The sequence below is a fragment of the Podarcis bocagei genome (genome assembly GCF_964188305.1).
Source record: "Podarcis bocagei genome assembly, chromosome: 2".
In the NCBI taxonomy this organism is placed as follows: domain Eukaryota; kingdom Metazoa; phylum Chordata; class Lepidosauria; order Squamata; family Lacertidae; genus Podarcis; species Podarcis bocagei.
The window spans coordinates 44,883,284-44,895,417 of NC_138126.1; the positions used below are offsets into that span (position 1 = coordinate 44,883,284).

The window sequence follows — 12,134 nt, forward strand, 5'->3', positions numbered from 1 at the left end:
CCCTTAAGCTGCGGAACTCCCTCCCGACAGAATTGCATCAACCCCTTCGATTATATAATTTTCACTACATGCTGAAGTCATACCTCTTTACCTTGACCTTTGATAGTTCAGGCATTTTGTTTTCTGTGACTCACCTCCCTTGCTGAATTTTTATTTCTCTGTTCCATTTTGGAATAGTCTTGTGCATTTTAAAACTGCAGTGATTTTTATCTGTTTTAAAATGGTACTTGCTATTTGTTGTAACCTGCACTGCTGTGGACTTGCAATGAAGAACAATGAGACTGTAACATGCTGTACAGGGGCTCCCTCCTCTTGGGTATCTAACTTTGAAAGATTTATTTCTGCAAAACCTCAGGGTTGCCCCCAACTTACAGATGCCTCTTTTGTATTTGTGGGTGGCCCTGCTTTGCTTCTAAGTAAAACAACAGGGGAGCCCCCCACCTTGCTATTAAAAGGAGTAATTTGCTAGATATTGCATAGTAGTTTTTCACTGTTCAGCACCAAAAGAAATGTGATAGAGTAGGTATTTCCAACCTTTCCAGATCCAGGACCCTTTTAAAATCCAAACATGCATGTGGGGACCCATTTCTTAATCTTATACCACATATTTGCAAGGTAGCAGTGCTCCTGCTATGACCCACCTCAAATCAGGCTGTGACCCACTTTGGGTCCTAACCTACCAGTCGAAGACCAGTGTGATAGAGCCCATGCTTCGCTCAGCTGTGCTTTTGACTGTGAACAGAATAACATGCCCTAACAGGGTGGTGTTGTGGTCTAAACCACAGAGCCTAGGGCTTGCCGATTGGAAGGTCAGCAGCTCGAATCCCGGCAATGGGACGAGCTCCCGTTGCTCGGTCCCAGCTCCTGCCAACCTAGCAGTTCAAAAGCATGCCAAAAAGTAGATAAATAGGTACTGCTCCAGAGGGAAGGTAAACGGCGTTTCCATGTGCTGCTCTGGTATTGGTGTTCTGTTGCGCCGGAAGTAGCTTAGTCATGTTGGCCACATGACCCGGAAAAACTGTCTGTGGACAAACGCCGGCTCCCTTGGCCAGTAAAGTGAGCTGAGCACCGCAACCCCAGAGTTGTCTGTGACTGGACTTAACTGTCAGGGGTCCTTTACCTTTTTTTTAAGCAGACAGCCTATCAATTCATCAGCTCACACCGTTACTCAGCTACGGTTAGAAGCACTGCAGATGCAACCGAGGGAACAAAAGGGGAATGGAAGCGAAATGGAAATGGGGCCACAGAATGGATGGGAGCAATCAAGATGCAAGGTAGAAAAGGGCAAAACCAGTTCCCAGCTTCTCTCAGTCACAAAGGACTTCTAGTGTTGTGTGCTGAAGCAAGCTGATAAGGAACAGGCTCTGCCATGCCAGGGAAAAACACTGTTGCATTGCTTTGGGATAGGTTTCCAGGATGGAGGGGAGAGCAAACCCAAAGAATGCCCCAGACCCCCGATTATATTTATATTTAAACCATTACTTTCAGCTTTATCACGTTCTTCTAAGTCAGGAGTTCCAGGTTGGAGCAGGAAATCAAATATATTCAGAGAAACATCTGAGGAACAGGGAGAGCAGTAGATTGCTGAGGGAGCCACTGGTAATCTCCAGACTGGCTAATAGGGAAGAGAAAAATACAAATGCATGTAATCTGCTTACTATTTTTTAAAATAAAATTGTTTATAATTGAACATCTAAAATTACTTCACCTCTTTACACCTAATTATATGCCTTTTAATGGATTAATTCATTATTTGCCAATTAAATTTAAGTAGCTGTTGATATAACTTAAAACTTGATATAGGTGTCTTTTTGTGATACTGAAGGATCTGTGTCATAACTGTGTAAAATATGCTTCATTACACTATAACCCAACCTTTCCTTTCTTCTTTGGTAAAACCAACAAGTCTGATGTGAAGTCTTCAGTGAAGGTATATCCCTTGTAAGGTACCTAGAGAAATAGTAAAGATATTCATGGTATGATAAAAGTCTATTTTTTATAATATTGCTATTAGTGAACAGGAATATGTGTTACAGATGTTCAGTGTGTTCAAGTCATAGTTCAATCATACACACACACACACACACACACACACACACACATATATATATATATATATATATATATATTCAGAAGTCCCATTGAGTTAAATTATGGACTCAGCTACACAGCTGCAAATAAAATGTTTTAAATGTGTTGTAAAGTGCAATATAGAGATGCGGGTGGCGCTGTGGGTAAAACCTCAGTGCCTAGGACTTGCCGATCGCATGGTCGGCGGTTCGAATCCCCGCGGCAGGGTGAGCTCCCGTCTTTCGGTCCCAGCTCCTGCCCACCTAGCAGTTCGAAAGCACCCCTAAGTGCAAGTGGATAAATAGGTACCGCTTTATAGCGGGAAGGTAAACAGCATTTCCGTGTGCTGCACTGGTGCAGGCTCGCTAGAACAGCTTCATCACGCTGGCCACATGACCCGGAAGTGTCTGCGGACAGCGCTGGCCCCCGGCCTCTTAAGTGAGATGAGCGCACAACCCTAGAGTCGGACACGACTGGCCCGTACGGGCAGGGGTACCTTTACCTTTACCTTTAAAGTGCAATATACAAATGTGACACAAGATGGAAACAGTGAGCTATGCAAAATTCAATGCATTTTTCAAAACATTTTTAAAAAGCATTTTCACAGTGGTTTTTATATGTGTGTAGATTCCACCTAGGTTTACTACCAAGTATGTGGGTATCATATTTTAGCCTTAAAGACTTAAGAGGGTGATACTATGAAAAGTAGTTATTGTAAGTTTGTGAAATCTGATTCAATACAGAAATAGATCTGCCCTGAAATAAAACAGCTCCTAAAAAAAAACTTCTATAAATTAAATCTAGAAACAATACGTAATGTTGAATTTATTTAAATAAGCTGTGGCAATCTAGTCTTCAACATAACATACATATTTTGTTAATGACAGATTCCAAATCTAACTTTTAAAACAGATATTAGTTTTGCAGTTATTGCAATGCACTGCATCTAACAGCGGGTGGCAGACTTTGCACCTGATTTTAGATGCAATTCAGTTTAGTGAATCATCTCTCCAAGAGCGCAGTATTTAGGCAACCTCTGTTTCTTCATGTTGCTAAAAATGCTGTGTCAGTTACAACATACCAGATATGATGCCATCTCAACTGGCTTCGAGACGTAAGTTTTCCCTCTTTCTAGCTCTTCCGGAGGTTGACTTTCAAAAATATAGGATTCTGGAGAAGAGATCATGATAGCAGCATTTATATTGAAGCATTCACGTTGTAACATGAAACCATAATGACAAACCACTCTTATTTTATTTACAATTTTTACTTAGCATTATACCCCTGCAAACAATAAAAAGAAATATGAGTTGTTTTTTACATGCATATTGGTTATCAATAACTAATTTTCTGTTCTTCACTCAAATGAACAGGAAAACACTGCCAAATAAGATACCACAATGAGCCAGGGCAGACATAACACAATTTCCCTGAAAACCATGGTTTCCTGAGTCTGGTTCCCAATTTGCCAAGTACACTTCCTCTTCCAGAATGGATCCTTTTTCTCTTTAACAATAGGTTCGAACTCAAAATTGTTGAGCAAACTCCCACGTTACAAAACACGATTTCTCGATTGATTTGCCCAAGACAATTCAGGACAAAGTGCTGCCTTTCAGAAATTCCATGACATATGTTATGTCCCTACTTACCATGACTGACACAGACCAAGAGTTCAAACCCCATTTCAAAACATGGTTATGACAGAAACTTTGGTTTCTGTTAATACCGGTTAGTGTTGGTGTACATATGAATACTAAATGCTGGTTAGCAGTAAGTTTCTAATTGCATCATGCCAAATTATCTTTTACACCAACTAGCAGAAAAGGCTGCAATCCTATAAACACTTACACAGGAATAGCCCACAGTGAATACAGTAGGAGTTGTTTCTGAGTAAAAATGGATGGGATCAGACTGCCTGAGTACGAAATATTATTTAAAAATGAAGAAATTATGTTAATATAATCATAGAGGTTACCTGTTGCTGAGATGCTAGAGGCATCAATATTTGCATTCAATAAGCCCAGTGTCTTACTGTGAGACAAGACGTAAATATCATTTTTGAAAGCCAGTAAAATATCACCCGAACTATTCAGGAAACAGGCTGTGCTTAAAGTGTTATCAAGAGTGATATCTGCCACCAGATTCTTCTGTGTATCCCATAGCTTTATCGTGGAATCTGAACTAGAAAATAAAGGGAACATCATGGGAAATAGTCTTAAAACAGACTATAACTCACTCTTATGCAGAAGCTTACTTTCAAGACCCACACAGTACTAAAGCAAACTGGAATTAAATCATACACATTTCATGCGAACTTCAGTTTAGCACTGAATATACCAGGTTCCTGATTACAGGATGAAGGTTTTTTTCTAAAATCATGTGTTTTTATTGTTTGTATTAAATGAATGAAATCCTACGTTTGAGAAATAAAACAAAATTATAAAAGACACACAAGCTTGTATCCAACAGTGTTGCTCAGCTGATGGTAAGACTTCCATGAGCAGAATGGGGAGGGAAGTAATTTTAAGTCACCCCCCCTCTACCCTGCAGCCCCCCATGTCTCCTTAAATCTTCTCCAGAGGGGGTAAGAAACTCTGGAGAACAGATTTAGAAGGGACATGGGAGGCTGAAGGAAAATTGTTGTCCTCCCCACGTTATTCATTTGCTGCTTAAATTCCTATTAAAAAATGTTTTCATATACTTTGGCAACAATCTTTCATTTCAGTGGGCTAAAAGCACCCCTCCCCAACTAATTCTACCTGTTAGCACCATATCCTCTCTATTTCTAGATATAATACCCCTCCCTCTTAGCTTGTTGCTGGAGAGGCACTTTGAAGCTCCTACGATCAGCTAGATACCAGCTAATTCTAGGTGCTTGAAAAGAGCCCTCCACAGGTGTCAATCAGCTGATTGCCAGTGCTTCAAAATGCAGTCCCCAAAATTAACTGGTATTGGGAACTCCCTAGTATAGTCAAGGGGTCAGGTAGAAGTGGTTTAGATTCAAAGATCTTCCACCAGTGCTTTGAATCCATTCCATTCCCCCTGGAGAGAGAAAATGCTCCATTTTCTTTTTTTCTTAGAGGCTGCAATTTGAATTGCTGAAGGAGGTGCTTTGAATCCAAATATCTTTCTCTGCAGAGGCAGGGCGGGGGTGGGTAGGAGAGGAAATTACCTGCTCTTGTTATGGCAGCAGGTGATTGGCTGGTGAACATTATCAACCACCTGACAAGGTTGACCCACAGGGGCTGGGGTAAATGAAGATCTGGCCTGCCATCTAAATCTAATTCCCCACGCCTCTAATATGAGATGCTTCAAGAAACACAAGCAGGTCGTTCAGATTTGGTTTTCGGCATGAGAGATTGGATTCTACACACTCAGTTTAAAACCCAAATAGATATTAACTGTATTGCTATTCTGCAGCTACTGCCCACACCAGTGGGTGGGGCTTAATGGAATGTGTCTGGGCTGTATTATTTTGTCCCTCCCCTAAATCACTCCCCCCACCCACCCTCTGCAATCTTCTTCCATGCACACAGGCATCTCTCTATCTCCAGGTGCACATTTAATAAATAAATAAAAATTCACTGGATGTCTGCAAGTTATCATATTTCATAATGGGCAATATGGAGACTTGTACTCTTTTTGAGGCAGGGGATAATATTTATTTCCACTTAGTGTGGAAGAGTGGTACTAGAGTGGAACTAGAGGGTATCACTCTAGTTCCACAAGAGTGATACCCCACCTGATAAACAACAACAAAAACAAAGCAGCAACAACAAACAAACCGCAGCAGCAACAAAATACTGAAATTATGATAAAGCATGCCAGCTTTGCCTGAAGCCATCTCCCTCCTACCTAGTACTTATCTTCTTAGGGTAGATATTTATTTATTTTTTAAAAAATTACAGTATTAAAAAGAAAAGGTTAAAATAATGCTGGAGTCAGCAGTGGTGGGCGCTGGCATTTCCCCCACTATGCTGGATGCTCATCTGGGGCATGCAGGCATAATATAGATTTATGGATTTTATAGCACATGCACCATCCTGTCTTCCTTTTCCCATGTTACAAAAGGTAACATCAAACTATTCACCTACCCGCAACTTAAAAAGAGAGAATAATTCTTGCAGGAATCCACTGCCAGTACAGGGCCATTGTGGTACTTGTCCGAAAAAGCATCTTTTTCTTCTTCTTCATTCTTCCCTTAAAGAAAAGGAATACTCTGATATAATTTGTGAATTTGAGGATCTGATTTCAGATTCTGAATGCACCCTTGTCAAGAAATGATAATATCATGTGCCAGAACAGTGGTGGGTTTAAGGTCTGCAGGGCTCTGTGAGCAGCCTTGGTGTGTGTGTGTGGGGGGGTATTCATTCCCCTTACCCTCTCCCAAACAATGTGGGCACCATCAGGAAAAGGTTATAATGATGATGTGTCTGCCCTGGGTCGCCCCTCCTCTCTTTGGCCTTCCCTTATCCCACTTCTCTCTCCTTTGGGTAAAGTAACACTGGAGGATAAGCTGCTCGGGGTGGGTGGGAATTCTGCACTCCCCATTTGGTGCTTCTTTAACTCTTAAAATTGGAACTCTACCAATCTACTTTTACTTTCTCCACCACTGAGGCAGGTTAGGTTTGCCTCTATCATGTACAGATTGGCCCTAAATGGGCACTTACCAGTTGATCAAGTGAGCAAGTTATTTGACTCTTGCCCCTGTTTTATTTATATATATATAAAAACACAATTGGTTTGATCCTATCTAAACTATAAAATAGGCCCATGTTTAGCCAAAGGAAAATAATTGTGTTCTAACCAGATACCCCCAGGCCATTGAAACCGAAATACAGAATGTTCCAACCTTCATTCATCTCAAAAAACCCAGAAGCTTACGGATAAGATATATTACATTTTTGTAACTTTCTGAACTCTTCATTGTTTTTATAAGTTCTATCAATATAAAAGAATGCAAAAAAGCAAAAAAAAACCACACAGGTGAAATGAATTGAGAGAAGCCATTACTAGTAACAACTAGTCAAAAATAGGTTACTAGCAAGTCAGCCTCTACAGAATGAAAGTGTGAATCATTTTTGAAATGTATTACAAAACTTCAGTAGAACTCGAAAGATCTACTACGGACTAAAATATGTGGGTGGAATTAAATGGCAAGCTGATTCTGTACACAAGGTTAGGCATGGGAAAAGTCAGTGCTACTGTTGATCATGAAATAGCTGCTCAGGTCATCCATTCATGGCTAGAAGGCTGTATCTCAGCTGAATGTGAAACTGCATTAATAATTTTCTGAAATAATCAATATTATCATTGGATATTATGCATATCCAAATATAGAATGAGGATGACCATGCAATCTTACGCATGTTTATTCAGGTATTTAGTGTGGCTGACTTTCAGGTAAGGATTGCAGGCTTGTTCCCAGGACGCTCAATAGAAGTTGTGCCTTTGAAGAAACAATTATGTCATGAAAAGATCTATTGAGATAACTTAATGGATTAGAACTACACACATTCCTTTACTTATAGTGTTCTCACGGAATGATGTCCACTCAATTATGTTAGCACAACACCAACACCTGAGCAGAATATATTGTGCTAGAGGACCAAGAAAGCTTTATTCTGGTTCCATTTCTTTCTGTAACCTAACAACAACTTTATTACTAAAATATTCTGGCTTCGCTTTGTTTATTTCCAAATGTCATGCCCAATGTCTGTTCTCTCATCTGCTCCACTGGCCCACTATGCCTCCTGCTGCATGTGAGAGGACAGGCTGGAGGATGCTAAAACTCAGCCATCTGCTGAGAGGAGAACATTGCCCAATGTCCATGCCTAGTGTGATCTGAAGTGATATGGTTGCTTTTCTTAGTGCACAGAGGTGAAATGCAAGTGAAATGGGGTGTGTGAGCGAGCAAGAGAAACCAGACAGAATGGCAGGTGTTTGCATGATAATTGGATGCTCGTGTGAGAATGATGTGTGTTTTGGCCCCACTGTGGTCATGTTGGCCCTAGGAAACTTGACCTGAGAGAGGAAGCTTCCCCACACCTTCTGCAGATATTCAGCCACTGTGTCCAGTTTGTCCAACTTCAAGATGTTTATTCAAGATACTTGGGGCAGCGAGGATTGCCGCCACATTTGCTGCACACATGTCCATCATGACTGCTTAGATCTACTGGACCAGGACAAAGGATCTGGATCATTGTGATTTAAAATGCCATGAGAAAAGATGATGCCCTGACTCCTTTTAAGGGAGCAATTGTGAAACTCCTTATCAAGGAGCCATTGCTTGTCCCACTGGATCTAAATAACTATCATGTGGTGTCATTTTTTTTTCCAGGCAGAAAGGTCCTTGAATGTGTAATGGTTGGCCAACTCCACATTTTCTTGGATGAAAGTGATTATTTGCATCTATTCCAATCTGATTTCCAGCTTGGATGTGAGACTGAAATTTCGTTGCTTACATTGGTGGATAACTGGCACCAGAAGAGTGTGACCCTGTTTATTCTCTTGGACTTGTCAGAGACTTTTGATACAACTATGTTTTCTCTGTTGTTCCTGGCTTGATGCTCATTGTTTGCTTAGAGAGAAACAAACCATGGCCACTGGTTCACATGTAATATGAAGCCAACACTGTGATTTCTTTTGTTGCAGCAATGGGAAGAGCAAGGTGGGAATGGTTTGAGCATGCTGCTTATTTTCTGTAAGCCATAGCTTATTCCAGGCTATGGCTTACCAGGGTGTACAAACCAGGCCACCAAAACATTATGAGGCCAACACAGTTTAATTTAAGGATTTCTCTATCTGCCAAAAGAATTAGTTTGGAATCCTATGCACACAGGCTTGTAAATCCCATGGAAATCAAAGGGACTTATTTCAAGCGAAAGTAGAAGCAGGCTGCACTATTTGAGGGGTTTTTTGGGGTGGCGGGAGAAATGTCTGATTATTTATTTATTTTGACCATTTATATACTGCTTAAATACAACAGTCTCTAAGCCAGGCATCCCCAACCTTTGGCCCTCCAGATGTTTTGGACTACAATTCCCATCATCCCTGACCACTGGTCCTGTTAGCTAGAGATCATGGGAGTTGTAGGCCAAAACATCTGGAGGGCCGCAGGTTGGGGGTGTCTGCTCTAAGCAGTATACAAGTTACTTAGGACAAAAAGATCAGTTAAAATGATAAGATTAGAATTCAGTTAAAATGCCTGTTGGATATTCAACAAGGACAGGGGCTGCCTGACCTGAAATAATGTCACCAACATTTAGCTACTCTGCCCAAACTAGCCTCTATGTAATCCCACTGTCTTCAGTGGGAAAGATTTAAATGTGTGTTGAACTCTTTCTTCACTTAAAAGTGCTTACTTTGCCTAAGTCATGCCCTTTATACCAGCATAATTTCCTGAGTAAAACTCAGGAATAATGTTTTAACTTTTATTTTTGATGCTGATTTACTATGCAATCCTGTCATCACTTCTCAGACATACGTGTAGGATTGCAGCATCAGTGTGTTCAAATCTCCATAAAAGACATTAACAATTTTTTACTATAAAAAGGCTAAGGTTTCACTCTTCCTATTTGTACGTATACTAAATTATTTTTAAAGGATCTCACCATGATATTTCACATCTTTTCCATACAAAGTTGTTTTGTTGTCTTCTTTTATATTTAAAACATCCACACTTCCAGATGTCAGGCCAATGAAGAGTGAATTGCTCTGAAACAGGTATATAATTTCAGTTTTGGTATACACAAACTCATTGTTCTCTCTGTCTATAGGTCTAGTAACTTATAGTCAAGAAAAGAATGGCCTTGAGATTGCCACCCCTTTATGGAGAACATTCCTTCATGACTATCTTATAAAGCCATTCATCTTCCTTCAACCCAATTCTTCCTTTTACACAGCTTCTGCAATGGCTATAAGAAAAGGGTTTATTTGTTTTTATTTAGTTAAAGTTTTATACTTTTCTTTTTTTTAGGAACTTGCTCCACAAAGCAGAACCATAGCTGGGGGGGGGGGTAGCCATTTTTTTTGCCCTGGGTGAAGCCTCCAGAGGGGCATCATTGAGACTTCCAGCCTGTGTGTGTGTGCGCGCGCAAATATGCATGGGTGTGTGCCAAACTGGGTCTTTGAGCCAGGTGAAAAAGGCCTAGTTTCGCCTTAGCACAAAGCAGCCTAATATCTCCAGTAAAAACCAACTCCACCTGATAAGAAGATGTAAGAATACAGAATATAGTATGACAACCGAAGTAGAATAAAACAAAACAAGTCACAAAACAGTATTAAAATATAAAATTCAACAAGGGTTAAAAACTGGAGAGATAAAATAGGCTACCTTGGGAAGGCAAGGGAGAAAAGAAGTTTTCAACAGAAGTCAAAAATGCAACCAAGTTGGGGCTTGTTTCATTTCTAAGGGAAGAGGATTTCAGGCAACTGGTGCCACAATGCTTAAAGCAAGTGCTCAAGTTACAACAGTTCTTACCTTGTGTGGGGGGCACATCAGCAACAGATTTTCAACCACAGACCTAAGTGACTGGGGTAGGCTGTCGGAGGAGAGGTATGGGGCTATATAGACTAGTAGTAAAACATTGAATCTAGATTGGTAGCAAATTGGCCGCTACTGCAATCCATTCAACAAAGGTTTCACATTTGTTGATAGGTTGCCCCAGAGAGCAACCATGCAGCAGTGTTTTTGCAGCAACTGCAGCTTGACACAGCGCAATAACTCTAGCATTTCCATTAATGTGTCACACAGACATATTCTCACACTAGCACTCAATTGTTCTCGTTACTCACAAGCCTTGTAAAAACAATAGTATCGTTTGCTGTGTTCACTTGCGACATGAGCTCCAGACCAGGTAAGCTTCTGAAGTGTATCAGTTTGCATCTTGGGCTCTGGCACATAATTATTAGCTGCTGATGGGCCACATCGTGACTTAAATGGACCACCTAAACCAATTGATGTTTATATTTTAAAATAGCAGTTCCTGAATGGATAAAATTAAAAATTAAAAAAACCAAATCAGCGGGCCACTTAGAGCACATTTTCATATACTCTTTGGAAAGGTGCTGGTATGTTTAGGTTTCACAATAATGTTTCATATTAACCTTTAACATTCTAATGAGATATGTTGCTCTGGATGATCTCTCAAGAACCCTGCTTCCTAAGACTGTGGTTCTATAATGATTCAAACTGGTTGGACAAGCTGAGCCTGCCAGAATTCCCTTTTGCTGAGAGGGCTAGCAGTGATGGGCCTCAGTGGCTGGTCTTTGCATAACTAAGGAATTAGTTGGATAATTTGTGTGGAAAGGGGCATGCCTTTCTACTCCCAGCTTTGCCCTGCCTAGAGGAAATTTTGTGCAAACATGGAACAACTAGATTATGGTAATTAAGTGCACGTGATGTGCCTCACCCTTTAAAATATATGCTATGCGGAGGACAATTAGCAGTTCAAGATAATACATGTAGGACACTTCTTGTAGCAGCCTTTTTGGACCAATTACCGGTAATGTAACGTGATGATCTTATCACAATCCTGACAGTTCTCAAAAATAAGCAGTATATAAAAAAGGTTATATTTAAACTAAAAAAAACATTTTTACATATTGTAGAGAAAAGTAAGATTAGAAAAAAGCATACTTACTGGATCTGTATAAGCAGTCATTTCATAATAAACCAAATTCTGTACTGATGTATGGAGAAATAGAATTCGTCCATCCTTTAATAATAATAGTAATTTATTATTTGTACCCAGCCCATCTGACTGGGTTGCCCTAACCACTCTGGGCAGCTTCTAACATATATATAAAACGTAACAAAACATTAAACCTTATACAGGGTTTCCTCTACAGGGCTGCCTTCAGATGTCTTCTAAACATAGCTGTCAACTTTTCACTTTTCTCGCGAGGAATCCTATTCGGAATAAGGGAATTTCCCTTAAAAAAAGGAAAACGTTGACAGCTATGCTTCAAAAGGTTATATAGTTACTCATCTCCTTGACATCTTATGGGAAGGTCTTACACAAGATGGGCACCAGTACCGAGAAAGCCCTGTGCCTGGTTCC

At 40.3% G+C, this 12,134-nt stretch overlaps 1 protein-coding gene across 4 annotated transcripts in view; it reads right to left on the reverse strand.

Annotated features, from left to right (window-relative positions):
- LOC308581512 (uncharacterized protein) overlaps nt 1-12,134 on the reverse strand; it is an 86,800-nt gene that overhangs the window by 29,778 nt on the left and 44,888 nt on the right. For all 4 annotated transcript variants that reach the window (XM_081183974.1, XM_081183977.1, XM_081183975.1 and 1 more), the window contains 8 exons: nt 11,715-11,789; nt 10,867-11,019; nt 9,684-9,786; nt 6,165-6,270; nt 4,046-4,251; nt 3,152-3,240; nt 1,876-1,950; nt 1,483-1,615 (listed from right to left, as the gene is read on the reverse strand). In XM_081183974.1, coding sequence (XP_081040100.1) covers nt 1,483-1,615; nt 1,876-1,950; nt 3,152-3,240; nt 4,046-4,251; nt 6,165-6,270; nt 9,684-9,786; nt 10,867-11,019; nt 11,715-11,789 — 940 coding nt within the window. The remainder of the gene's footprint in view (nt 1-1,482; nt 1,616-1,875; nt 1,951-3,151; nt 3,241-4,045; nt 4,252-6,164; nt 6,271-9,683; nt 9,787-10,866; nt 11,020-11,714; nt 11,790-12,134) is intronic.